This window comes from Papio anubis, chromosome 12 (genome assembly GCF_008728515.1).
Source record: "Papio anubis isolate 15944 chromosome 12, Panubis1.0, whole genome shotgun sequence".
In the NCBI taxonomy this organism is placed as follows: Eukaryota; Metazoa; Chordata; class Mammalia; order Primates; family Cercopithecidae; genus Papio; species Papio anubis.
This window is the reverse complement of record NC_044987.1, coordinates 63,520,280-63,535,500: the sequence shown is the minus strand read 5'-3', so window position 1 is coordinate 63,535,500 and position 15,221 is coordinate 63,520,280. Positions and strand designations below refer to the sequence as shown.

At 40.2% G+C, this 15,221-nt stretch overlaps 2 protein-coding genes across 2 annotated transcripts; both read left to right on the top strand.

The window, feature by feature from the left end:
* The first annotated feature begins 856 nt into the window (after positions 1-856).
* On the top strand, positions 857-2,400 carry LOC116269735 (olfactory receptor 51F2-like). The gene has a single exon (XM_031653254.1). The coding sequence runs from the start codon at positions 972-974 to the stop codon at positions 1,875-1,877; it is 906 nt and encodes a 301-aa protein (XP_031509114.1). The 5' UTR covers positions 857-971; the 3' UTR covers positions 1,878-2,400.
* A 7,481-nt stretch (positions 2,401-9,881) lies between these two features.
* On the top strand, positions 9,882-11,348 carry LOC101013532 (olfactory receptor 51E2). Its single transcript, XM_021926204.2, has one exon. It carries the CDS (start codon positions 9,974-9,976, stop codon positions 10,934-10,936), a length of 963 nt encoding a protein of 320 aa, XP_021781896.1. The 5' UTR covers positions 9,882-9,973; the 3' UTR covers positions 10,937-11,348.
* The last annotated feature ends 3,873 nt before the right edge of the window (positions 11,349-15,221 follow it).

Genomic DNA, 15,221 nt, shown 5'->3' with positions numbered 1-15,221 from the left:
TGCAGCCAAAGCCCTAATCTCTGATTTTCCCTTGACCCCCATCTTCAACTCACCCATACCCATCTACCTTTCTGCAATTCCGTACTCAATGAAAAAAGAAATGTGATGTTTGCAATAAAGTTATACTTTTCCCTCCCGAAACAAAACAGTAACATTCCATTAGTTATCTCCTAAGAAGTATGTCTTAACAAAATAGAGAGATTCCGTTCTGGAGAACTAGTCTTCAAGCGGACTGAAGAGAGAACTGTGTTGGAAGGTGGCAGCACACTCTATCAGGTGGGGGCCGCCTCCTGTCTTCCTAAGCCTGGTGGGAGGTCTGTATTCTAATTCACCATCTCTTCCAAATGTGACGCCAGGTATCACATTGTAAGGGTTTATTTAATAGTTAGATGCTGAAGCCATTTATTTGTCACTTCCTATGTGTGACTTTGTATTATAATGATCTCTTTCTTCATATTTTCTGGCTTCCCAAATTGTCTGTAAGCTTCTCTGTTTTTCACACTTACGACCAATGTAATATTGCTGTTCCACAGCCCCAGTGAATTTTTCTCTGGCAACAACCATAGAGGAAAAATAACGCACTACCTCTTTAGCACAATTTCAACATGCCAGAAAGAATGAAATATGATTGGCAAATTTGGGGTAAAGTGTTTATTATTAGTTCGGTTATCTATGGCTGGAATGATCAGAGGACTGGTCACATGATATAAACACAGCTGCCAGCAAAGTGCCCTAGAGAAGAAAGATTGTACACTGAGGCAAATTCAAAGACAAAGCAAAGTATCCACTACAGCAGTTGAAATCTGACATTTTTTAATCAATTTAAATGAGTCATTCATAGTTTCATATTATATAAATACTCATGTCAGTTTTCTGTACAATAAAATTATTTTTAATTCGATCAATACACAAACGAACGTAGCTTTTTTTTTGTTTTAAGCTCTCACCTTGTTCTGTACTTTTAATTCAGCATGTCAGCTTTGCAGACTATCACCTCCACTTCCATCATTTTCCTGCTCACTGGTGTTCCTGGGCTGGAAGCCTTCCACACCTGGATCTCCATTCCCTTCTGCTTCCTCTATGTAACTGCTCTTTTGGGAAACAGCCTGATCCTCTTCGCTATCATCACTCAGCCCAGCCTCCATGAACCCATGTACTATTTCCTCTCCATGCTGTCTACCACTGGCCTTGGCCTATCCATATCCACTCTGGTCACCATGCTGGGTATATTCTGGTTCAATGTGAGGGAAATCAGCTTTAATGCCTGCCTGTCCCAGATGTTCTTTATTAAATTCTTCACTGTCATGGAATCCTCGGTGCTGTTGTACATGGCTTTTGATCGTTTTATGGCCATCTCTAATCCCCTTAGGTATGCCATAATTTTAACTGACTCCAGAATAGCTCAAATTGGAGTGGCAAGTGTCATCAGGGGGATCCTAATGCTGACACCAATGGTAGCACTTCTTATAAGACTTTCCTACTGCTACAGCCACGTACTCCACCACTCCTACTGCTACCACCCTGACGTGATGAAGCTCTCATGCACAGACACCAGAATCAACAGTGCAGTTGGGTTGACTGCCATGTTCCCTACTGTTGGTGTAGACTCAGTTCTCCTCCTCCTTTCTTATGTTTTGATCATTAGGACTGTCCTTAGCATTGCTTCCCCAGAAGAGAGGAAGAAAATCTTCAGCACATGTGTCTCCCACATTGTGGCTGTTGCTATAGATTACATTCCATTGATCAGCCTGTCCTTTGTTCACAGATTTGGGAAACAAGCCCCAGCCTATGTACATACTATGATTGCTAACACCTACCTGCTGATTCCCCCTGTAACGAACCCCATCATCTACAGTGTGAAAACCAAACATATGTAGAGCTGTGATAAAAATTCTGCATTCCAAAGAAACATAAAATTGTAGAATTCCAGCACTAGATGGACCCCTCAAGATGGTATACTTCAGGTCATGTTACCAATTAAAAACAAAAACAACCAAAGAACTGGTGCCCATTGAAGCTAAGCATATAATCATTTAAAGTTAAAGCTGGAATGCATCTAGAACATCAGCTAGTTTGACTACTTTATTTCCCAGATGAGGAGGTGAAGACATGGAATGGAAGAGATGAACAGCCTAAAATTAGCCTTACATCTAAAAATTCTCCTTCTCACACCACTGTTGGGTCCAAACTGTTGTTGCCTTCTGTCCCTGCCGACAGCCTTTCTATTATTATCTCATCTACTTCATAGCAGTTAGAATGACACATTATAGAAAAGTCACTCCTGTGTGAGAAATAGGTAGTATTTTCCAACTGTTCTAGTAATTTCGATTGCCATTTATTAGTTTCTCTGACAAGTCATGGTTCTAAGTGTTTTTTATGTGTATTAACACATTTTATATCTAAAACAATGTTATAAGATAATCACTTTTATTATCAATAAGAAAATTGAAGCATGAAATGTTAAGTAGCTTGCTTAAACAGCTAGTAACTGGTGTTGCTGATGGCAGAGCACATCCATGCAGACTGACTCCAGAGTCCCCCACACTCTTAACTTTAATGCTATATTGCTACCTATAATATAATATATAGGTATATAATTTTTATATAATTTATATTTCCAAAAATTATATGAATATCTATATAAACTTATATTTATAAATTATATGCTTATATATATAAATTATATTTATATTTATAAATCTAAATATAGAGAGAAGTTCAGGTAATTTTTACTAGGAAACATAAAGAAGTAAAACAATTAATTTTTAAAAACCACCACTCTAACCTCTAGAAATTTTCAGTCAAATTAGGGAGAAAAAGCTCAAATCAAATCTTCAAACCTTACAAATATATTTCTACTTGATGATCTTTCCTGACTCAAGCATATTTCAGTATTTCTCTCAGCCCTCCATCAACAATCTGCCCCAACAGAAATGGAAAGTGACTACAAATGAATTATGGTCATTTACTTATGCATTTTTAAATTTGTGTCATAATAGTCATGTAATGGCTTAATCCAGAAAGAGAATTAGTTCCACCCTGGGTATGTCCATTAATTCTCAAAATTTTTAAAGCATGTATTTCAATGCCACACTAATATCACTAATTTAAGATGGGCTTTATAGATCCAGAAATGAAGTAGAAGTAATCATTCATATCTACAGGCTTCCCCCCACACTTTATGCAGATCTCTGCCAACTGCACCTTATTACAGGGCCTTTGATGTTATAATAATAATAATAGTAATACCTTTCCCTCAATTTCTTCCTATATTCACTCTCATCCTTACCTGCCTTATTTTTAATTTTTAGCATTTTTATTCCCCAACGTATTACATATAGGCTGTTTCTTTTCTGGTTTCCTCATCATTCCCTATAGGGAATTTATTAAATGACTATAGTACTTATAGTACTGTAAGAATTATGTCAAATCCTCAGCCTGTTTGATCACAACATTTCAGTTTCAATTATTGTTAGTCTTCATCTTTATATGTTGGCATGTCCTGAGACTTTGTTCTCAGACCTTTATGCTTTGTCATAATCCCTTCCTTGGTCATCCCGTTCAGTATTATGTCTTTAAGTACCATCTCTATGCTGACAAAATCCAAATTAATATTTGTAGTTCAGACTCATCCCACTGCCTATGTATCAGTATCATTACTTGAATGTCTCATAATCATCTTAAAATCAACATCTAATATACACTAATATTCCCATCAAGGAAAAAGCATGCTCACCCACAGTCTTCCCTAACTCAGTAACTCTACCTTCCAGTTTGTTGAGACAAAGCACTTGTAGTTATCCCTGATGCCTTTCTATCACTCCTATGCTACATCTGCATGTTCTGGCAACCCTTTCTTCTAGATATCTCAGATATTGATGTCTAAAATCAAGTCACTTTATACCACTTCTACTGCTACCACTGTGATGCAAGCCATCATCTTGGACCTAAATTATTATAACAGCCTTCTGGTGGGTCTTCCTTCATCCACATTTGCTTTACAGTCTATTTTCTCCCATAGTGAAGTTAGACTGATTAAACTAATCAGTTTAATACACAAGGTAGATCAAGTTCAATATACCTCAATGGCATCCTGTCTTACCTAGGAAAAATTCACAGTCACTGTAAAAACATGTAAAGATCTATATGATCTATATTCCCTCCATCAGCCCAATATTATCTTCTACTGCTCTGCCAGTGATTCACTCTATGTCACCCACACTAGCTTCCAAATATTTTCTTAAACTCATCAAGCATGCTTCAACATCAGTTTACACATGCTATTCTCACTACCTGGAATGTTCATCCTCCAGAGACCCACATGACTTACACTTCACTTTATATAGATCTCTGCTCAAGTGCACCCTATTACAGGGCCCTTGATGTTATAATAACAACAGCAACACCTCTCCCTCAATTCCTGCCTGTATTCACTCTCATCTTTATCTGCCTTACTTTTAATTTTTAGCATTTTTATACCCCAGTATATTACATAAATGTTATTTATTTTCTGGTTTCATTACCACAACATAATGTTTTTGAGAATAAAGAATTGGTCCATTTATGCTATCTCCCAGCCCTAAAATAGGGCCTGCCACATAGTAAAAATAGTAGAATGTCTTAATGATATGGCTCTGTTTACCTCTTAAGCTTCATTGCTTCCCCTCTGTACAATGCCCCAGAGACAACAAACAACCTGCATGTCCTAAGTCCCAGTAAAGAATGTCCTGTCCCTTTTAAGCCTACCTCCACCTAGAGCATTCTCACTCTGTTCCTTCTCCTGACTTAGAATAGAAGGGGCTCTCCTTCAGGGACTTTTCCTGACCTCTCTGGTCTGTCTGGTGCCCTTTCCAGGTGCTCCTGCAGCACCTTGTTCTTCTCTCTCAAGACAACTCCTTCCAAACTCTCTTGTCACCATTCTCCCCACAACAAACTCTGAGCTCACTTCTTGGGGTCAGGGACTGGGTCTATTCACTGTTGTTTCCACATTTCTATCTATAGTGTCTGCTCCATTGTAACTTTTACTCTTCATTGAATTAATGAATTAATAGTGTCTTTGATGCGTAAGGATTTTGATGGCATACAAGAAGATAACAAAGTTCTCCTATACCAGAAAGTTCTTCGTATCTACAAATATATTTTTGTGAAATTTCACATTTTAGAGAATACCATGCCAAGTACTGCTATTTGGTATAAAAAGTTCGCTCTTTTTCATATGATCTAGTATACACTGATCCTAATCTTGTGAAGCCTTATTCCCACTTTCCAACATAAAACTTGCTTTGTCTAGTGAATGAATGTAGGTAATAGTAAAACTTAGGAGGCCACTTTAAAGAGGTGATTTATATTTTGAATAAACTTCCAGTTTATTTCTACATATTTCTTTCCCCTTCTATTCCCTAATATGTACCCCCACTGATCATCTTTACATATCTGTAACTCACAATGAAGCAAAAACAAAAATCCAGAGAAGCTACAGGCAGATCTGAAGTGGAAAGATGGAAAAGCTCAGATGATACAGGCCTACAGACTAGGGTTATGTTTATTTGTTTCCATACACTACTATTACAGAAGATAGCAAATAGAGCTGAAGGAAAAGGATGGAGATACTCAGAGTCCTAAAAATAGAAAGGAGAAAAAGGAACATCAACCTCAAGGACAACTGAGATGTTCGCACAACTTCTGCAGATTCTCTTCCCCCACCTCACCTCACAAATGCTAACCTGTGGATAGTCCTCCTGTCCAACAATCCTGGCAGCTTATAAGCTTCTATCTATAGGAAATTGATAATGTAGATACCGAGATTGGGTGGGTTGCAGAACAAATGTCATGCTCTGACCAAGATGCATAAGCTCACAATGAGTTGGGGACTTTCCTAAAAGCCAGAGCACTAGTAGTCACATGGCCACTGTTGTAGCTACTTGAACATGGTAGTGGTAGTGAAGATGGAAATAAGAGGAAACATGCAAAAGATTTTTAGAAGGAAAAATAGACAAGATCGGTTGAATAACTGATTGTGAAGGATGAGGAAATGCTATGTATCTTAAGTTTTGTCTCACATAACTAAATTCATAAGCACATCCACTTCATCCTCCTAAAATTCACCCTCCCAACAGCTTCTGGAATAGCAATCTGAAACACATGTCTATTTGTGATGTCCCTGCTTAAAACCATTTATTCACCTCCCAATTCCTACAGGATGAAGTCCTTGAGTTCACAGCCTATCATCAGTTCACATCCATTGACCTCTTCAATTTCTCTTTCCTTTTTGGTTGATTCTATGCTTCAGCCAAGCTACAATTGTTCATAATTCCTCTATAGAAAATTCTGTTTCTTTCATGATTTTCTGTCTGCTGAAATACGCTCTTTTTGGACCCACCCAATGACTAAATAAATACCCCTCTCAAGTTCCCATAAAAATCTGTGGCATTCACTGCTCTTTCATATTATTTCAGGTTTCTTTGGGTAGGTGTCTGTGAATACTTTGAAGGCAAGGACTTTGTCTTATTCACCTCTGCCACCCTAAACTCAGCACAGTACCTGCACCAAACCAGCATTGAGAATGTGCTTATTACACAATGAATGAATTAATTAACTCCATTGCCAGATATAGGTGACCAATAAATACTTAATGGCTGATTGATAAGAAAGTAATTCTGTTTCTGTGTTCAAAGATTATGGTGATGATGACAAGGTAAGACTCATGTGTGAGGCATACTTAGAAAGGATGGCAGATAGAACAGGTTAGTGTTAAATATTAATAAAGTATGAAGGTAACTCTGCTGGGTATGACGTAGGGGACACGTCACTGGAAGAGAGCCATCAAGCATCCTGAGGTACTGAGGATACCTCAATATCCTGGAGAAGGTGGTTGGGGTGGTTTTTTTTTATCTATTTTGCTTATAACTTTGTAATCCTTTGACAAACATTTGTTTAATGTGAATAAACAAAGAGTCAGAATACCTGGTTCTCTAACCAATATTATCACTAATTAACTATACGACCTAGGACAAAAAGCTGTCATCTCATCTAGGCTTTATCTATAATCCAGGAGCAATGAAGAGTGGCTTTGATACATTAAGGGCTGTTTTGTCAACCAGAAGAAAGGCTAGGGAAAGATATGGAGAATTGCATGTCCCTATTTTGAATTATGGAACTAAACTTTTGTAGTTTTAGAGAGGATGCAAACTCCTAAAGCCTAAGGACCATGCCTAGTCACACATGTTGTCTGTTGTGTCTAGCAGAGTGGCACATGAAGAAACTCGCTCATCCTGTGGCTGACTCTGTGTGCTTAGGTTAGCTTGGAGGAGTGGGAGCAGATTGTCGAAAGCCCTGTATATGTGAGTGTGGGAGTGATTGCAGAGGCAGTGGGTGCTTTGAGGTTGTTCTCCCTGGACAGGAATAGTGGGAAGCCCGTGGGAATGGCACACAAGTGGACATGGAGATATTTTTCCTCTGTCTGCCAAGTCCCTGGGGCCTCAGTTCATACTCCACAGCCTGTTCCCATGGGCTTTCTGAGGGACATTATAAAAAAGGCCTGAACCAGAAAGCAAAACCAGTTCCAGTTGCTCTTTCTAAGTAGGACTGTACCATTCTCAGGTAAGTGCACCCTCACCTGGGGTCAGGCAGCCTTAGCTCCTGCCATCCTAAGGGACCTTGAAGACCCCACATACTGGTTCAAGTCAGGGCAGGGAGAAGTCCTTGCATCCCATCCACAACTTTATGGACTGGGAAGAGATATCCCAGAGTCTTAGCAACAATCAGGAAAGGCAAGTGAGAATGAATGCAACAGCCACATTCGACCCAAAGAGAAGCTGAAATTGGGTTTAGCAGGGAGTCTACTTTAGGCAGGATGCCAGGCAACATGGGAGGGTGACGTGAGGTCTTTCAGGATAGGTATTTTGGGAGATGAGATGATGGCCCAAAGTCTTATACTCTAGTGAGCATGTGCAGGTACCAGCAAGGCAGAAAATATGCTCTGCAGAGAGAGGGTTTAAGAAAGTAACCAGCTCTGGGGCCAATAAAGAATCTTGTTATCTATCAGCACTGCATATCTATCAGCACTGCATGTGGTAGCATAGCAAAAGGCATTAAGAAAGAAAATATACGTCACTGTGCTCCCCTTGGTCTCCCTCCATGCCTGCTCTTTTCTTCACCCTGGGTCCCATTTCGCTGGAACACAGTGGTCTAGTGATCTGGCCTCTCTTCAGGGAAGGTTCCTTAGTTCTGCCCCACACATTACAGCATGATTTGTTTAAATTTCTGTATCCCCTTCCCCAAGCTATGATGGATACAGAAATGGATGGATGGATGCAAGATGTAAACTACCTTGTATCTCACTAAAGGATGCAATCATCTGCCTTTGAAAAGGGCTTTTCATGTTCTGATAGCAACTGGGAGCCAAATATGGTATTTAATATTTGTCAAGGAGCTTAGCTATTTTGTCTGCACAAGTTCTGAAGGTGGAGAAGAGAAAATAGAGGCAGAAGTATGGGTTTGTAACCTTTGAACCCCGAATCTGTCCTTCCTTGCTTATCCAAAATGGGGAGAATCCAGTTCTAATCTCTTTGTATTAATGTTATCATATTGTAATTTAAGATCACTGGTATCTAACCCCTCTACATTAAGACCAAATTGAAGGGCATCTCCCAGCTGCAGGAAGAACTCAGATGATGAGTGAAAAATTCTGGGGTTAGGGGAGTGCAATATAAGCAGGCTAACCTGTTTCAATGAAACAGATAATCAATGAAGACACCTGCATCATTTGTTTCCAAAAGTTAGGCCTTGCAGCCAAGGCTTTGGCGTTCTAGAGAAAATTAGCTCTAAAGACCAAGGCACCTAGGCAAACTAGCAGAAAAGAAGTTTTGTGAAGTCAGAACCCAGGTGTTTGGGTGAGGGTAGGGAGTTGGGGCAAAGAAACACTGGGCTTCTAAAAAAGAAATGTCTCCCCTGAGATGAATGACTTGTTGGCACAAGTTTCAGGAAAGACAAAGCTCTAAAAATATCATTGTAAAATTAATAATACTTCTCCAAAGTAAGGACTCAACTCAAACTATCCTTGGATGCAATTAAAGTGGCCTTGGAAGAAGCTTTCAGATGTGGAGGTACTCACCAGTGTCCTGACAGCACCTTCATCTCTAAAGAAGTCATCAGAGGGAGCCACTACCTTTGATTTTATGACCACAGATGAGTTTCCTTTAATCTGAAAGAGATTGGCTTTTGGCATTTTTTTTTTTCTTAGGTTTTGTTTATTTATGTTCTTTTAAGCTTTAAAAAAATGTCATTGCTGTGCTTCTTATTCCTCTGGCTGACTTCAGAATTGAGGACCGGGAATCCTGAAAATTTGCAAAGTTATCTCCTATCCTCACTGCCTTGGAACACCCATTATTCCACTCTCTGTCTAATTTCTACTCATGTTTCAAGTCTAAACAGGAAGATTCTTCTGTGATCATGCCTCTCTCTTTCGCATGAATTAAATGCATACATTATGCTAGTAATGCTTCTGGAATGAAGGAATAATCGAAAGAAAGAAAGTGGGGGGAGGGAAGCAGGGAAAGTAAAATAAGAAAGGCAGCCTTATCTGGAAGGAGCTCCCAAAAGTGTATCTCTTAACACATATCAGAAAAAAAGGGTCACCAAATATCCAGACAATGAAGGTATGGATCAGTAGGAAGAATCTGAGGGAATTTGGAAAGGCTACATTTTGGAAAAAGCATTGCTCTCCCAGGGTTCCCTTTTAAAAATTTAAATAAACCTTGAGAGTAGTGATGCATAAATGAATTTGAGCTGTCACAGTTCCCCCTTTGGAAGAGGGCCTTAGAGCTTATAAAAGACCCTAAGTGGAGGTGGGAGGAGACAAAAGGGGTGGGATGTCAGTTTCAAGTTTCCAGGGCATTCTCTGATTGTGCTCTATGTCCCTGCAGACTGCCAGTGTGACCTCACCCTCTCCAGTCACCCCTCCTCAGTTCCAGCTATGAGTTCCTGCAACTTCACACATGCCACCTTTGTGCTTATTGGTATCCCAGGACTGGAGAAAGCCCATTTCTGGGTTGGCTTCCCCCTCCTTTCCATGTATGTAGTGGCAGTGTTTGGAAACTGCATCGTGGTCTTCATCGTAAGGACGGAACGCAACCTGCACTCTCCGATGTACCTCTTTCTCTGCATGCTGGCAGCCATTGACCTGGCCTTATCCACATCCACCATGCCTAAGATCCTTGCACTTTTCTGGTTTGATTCCCGAGAGATTAGCTTTGAGGCCTGCCTTACCCAGATGTTCTTTATTCATGCCCTCTCGGCCATTGAATCCACCATCCTGCTGGCCATGGCCTTTGACCGTTATGTGGCCATCTGCCACCCACTGCGCCATGCTGCTGTGCTCAACAATACAGTAACAGCCCAGATTGGCATCGTGGCTGTGGTCCGCGGGTCCCTCTTTTTTTTCCCACTGCCTCTGCTGATCAAGCGACTGGCCTTCTGCCACTCCAATGTACTCTCACACTCCTATTGTGTCCACCAGGATGTGATGAAGTTGGCCTATGCAGACACTTTGCCCAATGTGGTATATGGTCTTACTGCCATTCTGCTGGTCATGGGAGTGGATGTAATGTTCATCTCCTTGTCTTATTTTCTGATAATACGAACGGTGCTGCAACTGCCTTCTAAGTCAGAGCGGGCCAAGGCCTTTGGAACCTGTGTGTCACATATTGGTGTGGTACTTGCCTTCTATGTGCCACTTATTGGCCTCTCAGTGGTACACCGCTTTGGAAACAGCCTTCATCCCATTGTGCGTGTTGTCATGGGTGACATCTACCTGCTGCTGCCTCCTGTCATCAATCCCATCATCTATGGTGCCAAAACCAAACAGATCAGAACAAGGGTGCTGGCTATGTTCAAGATCAGCTGTGACAAGGACTTTCAGGCTGTGGGAGGCAAGTGACCCTTAACACTACACTTCTCCTTATCTTTATTGGCTTGATAAACATAATTATTTCCAACACTAGCTTATTTCCAGTTGCCCATAAGCACATCAGTGCTTTTCTCTGGCTGGAATAATAAACTAAAGTATGGTCCATCTACTTAAAGGACTATTATGTGGAATAATACATACTAATGAAGTATTATGTGAATTAAAGACTACAATAAAACCAAACATAAAGATACATGATTGAAGCCAAGTTGAAAAATAGCATATGCCTTGGAGGAAATGTGCTCAAATTGCTAATGATTTAGTGTTGTCCCTACTTTCTTTTTATTATTATTATTATCATTATTATTATTATGGCGGTATTGGTTAACTGTCATGTACAACTTTTTTTTTTTTTTATTTTTTAGATGGGGTCTTGCTCTGTCACCAGGCTGGAGTGAAGTGGCATGATCTCGGCTCACTGCAACCTCCGCATCCTGGGTTCAAGCAATTCTTCTGCCTCAGCCTCCTGAGTAGCTGGGACTACAGGCACGTGCCACCACACCTGGCTAATTTTTTGTATGTTTCAGTAGAGACGAGGTTTCACCATGTTGGCCAGGATGATCTCGATCTCCTGACCTCGTGATCCACCTGCCTCGGCCTCCCAAAGTGCTGGGATTACAGGTGTGAGCCACGGCGCCCGGCCCGTGTACAACTTTTTAAATAGGGAATATGATAGCTGGGCATGGTGGTATGCACCTGTAGCCCCCACTACCCGGAAGGCTGAGGTGGGAGAATCGCTCGAGTCCAGGAGTTTGAGGTTCAGTGACCCATGATCACACCACTACACTCCAGCCTGGGCAACAGAGCAAGACCCTATCTCAAAGCATACAATGGAATAACATGTCAAATGAAATAGGGAAAACGAAGCTGACCATTTATGTAAGCCAGGGCTTGTCACAGTCTCTATTGTTATTATGCATTACCTGGGAATTTATATAAGCCGTTAATAATAATGCCAACCAACATATCACGTGTGCTCACAATGTTCTGGCACTATTGTAAGTGCTTTACAGGTTTCATGTGTTCTTCATAACTTGGTGGAGTAGGTACCATTTGTGTCTCTTTATTATAAGTGAGAGAAATGAAGTTTATATTATCAAGGGGACTAAAGTCACACAGCTTGTGGGCACTGCACCAAGATTTAAAATTAAATTCGACAGTTGAATACAGTTACTTAACTACCACGTTATATTGCTTCCTGGGTAACATCTGCCATTTATTTCCTCAGCTGTACAAATCCTCTGTTTTCTTTCTGTTACACGCTAACATCAATGGCTTTGAACATGTGATGAGAGATAATCCTGCCCTAGTTGTGGGCAACACATGCAGAATACTCTTCCTGTTTTACAGCCACCTTTCATGGTCTTATTGCTTGCTTCTTTCCAGATTCAGGGAGAATGTTGTTGTCTATTTGTCTCTTACATCTCCTTGATCATGTCTTCATTTTTAATGTGCTCTGTACCTGTCAAAAATTTTGAATGTACACCACATGCTATTGCCTGAACTTAAGTATAAGATAAAATAAAATTTTATTTTAAATTTTGCTGAGTGTTATGCCTATTGATTTTACATTTATAGAATCCTATAAATCAGAGTTGGAGATGTGAGAGATTCCCTAGTCTTCTTTCTCACCAGTGCAGGAATCCTGACTGGAATGGTTCACACAATAGTAAGGATGCTGAATGCATCTTATTTCAATGTAGGGTATTCCCACTGTACTGTTGAGCAGATCCAGTGAGCAGCTGAGATCTGAATACAATCATTGGGCCTATATGTTCCCTCCGTAGCTTCACTAAACAAGTCTTGGGTGCAGGACTTGGGTAGATAAACCATGAGGGAGACTCTATACTGTAGGCTCTCTCTTAGGAGGAGGGAATCACAGATACTTGATGTGTAGTGATGACGGGCTCTGCCAGCATATAGATCTGTGAGCATTCAACGGTGCTTCATTGTTCAGAGGCAGTAAAGTGGCTTCCAAAGTCAGGCAGTTAATCAATGCACATAGGCCAGGGCTAAAGGGAGGAAACACAATAGAAGAAATGGATGATTTCTCTAAAGAAATGAAAGTGTACCCATGCTCTCTGTAAAGTGCAGATTCATGTGTTGGGCCCCACCCTCAAATAATGAGGTCATGTGCCTCATTTTACGAGGTTAAACTCTACTATGTCTCTCCCCACAACCTCAGTCCTCTTCTACCTTCCTGTCCACTCCTTTACCTCAATTCAGATCCTCCAGCCTACTTCCATATGCCTAAGAACATAGCCATATTGACAATTTAATGAGTAGTAGATTTCTTTCTCTCTCTTCTGTGAACAGCTAATCCCTTACTGTCTCCCACTATGATCCAAGTTGTTTATATACTCTTATCACCTCCTCTCCCTTTCCCTCTGTCCTAAGATTTTTAACTTTTAAAAGTAGCCCAGGCCGGGAATGGTGGTTCATGCCTGTATTCCTAGCACTGTGGGAGGCTGAGGGAGGCGCATCACCTGAGGCCAGTAGTTTGAGACCAGTGTGGCCAATATGGTAAAATTCCATCTCCACTAAAAATACAAAAAATAGCCAGGTGTGGTGGTGGGTGTCTGTAATCCCAGATACTCTGGAGACTGAGGCAGGAGGATCACTTGAACCAGGGAGGTGGAGGTTGCAGTGAGCCGAGATCTCCACCACTGCACTCCAGCCTGGACAACAGAGCGAGACTCCTTCTCAAAAAAAAAAAAAAAAAAAAAAACAAAACAAAATAGGCCAAAGACTTCTGTGCCAATGTTCATGGTAGCATTATCCACAATCACCGAAAGGTGGAAACAACCCAAATGTCCATCAACAGATGAATGGATAAACAGAATGTGGTTTATATATACAGTGGAATATTATTCAGTCTTAAAAATCTGGCACCCACTACAACATAGATGAAACTTGAAAACATTATGCTAAATAAAATAAGCCAGCTGACAAAAGGACAAATCATATATGATTCCACTTACATACAGTATCTAGAATAGGCAAATTCATAAAGAAAGAAAGTAGAATACAGGTTACCAGGGACTGGGGAAGGGGAGGATGGAGAGTTATTGTTTATGGGTGCAGAGGTTCCGTTTGGGATAATAAAAAAGTTCTGGAAATGGATAGTGGTTATGGGGGTTGTACAACAATATGAATTTGCTTAATGTTACTGAATTGTACATTTTATGTTTAAAATGTTAAATTTTATTTTACATATGTTTACCACAATAAAAGTTGCCAAAAATAATGCAAAACTCTCATGATCAATTTTATCTTAAGAATATGTTGAAATGATTATATTTTAGATGTCAGGTTTAAAATATATTATTAAGGTATTTTAAAGAGTAGCTTGAAGAGGATGATATTTAGTTCAAAGTAATAAAGCTTTAATAGTAGGGCTACCAAGGTTGTAACAGGGCCATTATTTATAGCGGCAATTTTTATAGTCTTCAAATCCCATCCTGAAGGATACCAGCTGTATGTACATCTGGTCACCTAGCCTAAGGCTGAGCAAACAGAAGGCGGGAGACTTCCTGGCACTGTGCACGCTTGGGTAAGTCAACTTTCTCTTCTCCATTTTTCTACCTGTAACCTTATTGTAGGTTTCATTTCTCAGACAGCAGTACAGAAATAGAAAAAAACCTTCAATTATACTTTCAATTATCCTTCTATGACTGTCAAATAATAACTTAGCAATATCTGACTGATTGGAATAATAAAGTTGTGATCATGTGGCTGAGAAAAAATCATATGACCTTGTGATGGTTAATATCATGTGCCCACTGGCTGGACTACAGTACCCAGATACTTAGTCACTCATGTTTTCTGGATTTCCCTGTAAGGGTGTTTTTTTTCAGATGAGATTAATGTTTTAATCAGAGGACTTCGAGTAAAGGAGATTACCTTCCACAATGGGGGTGGGCCTTATCCAATTAGTTGAAGGCCTCAGTAGATCAGATTGACCTGCCCTGGGCAACAAGAATTATCCCAACAGAGGTGGCCTGAGGACTTAATTGCCATGTTGTCTCCAGATTGGCTCTGCAGTCTACTGACCTACCCTACAGATATTGGATTCACTAGTCTCCATTGTGTGAGCTGATTCCTCAACAGAAATATCTCTATTTCTCTATCTCTACATATTATCTGTCTATCTATCTATATATCTCCTTTGATTCTGCTTCTCTGGAGAACTCTGACAAATACAAACCTAAAAGTTATAAAAGTGGGGAAAATTGTCCCTGTGAGCAGCTAACCT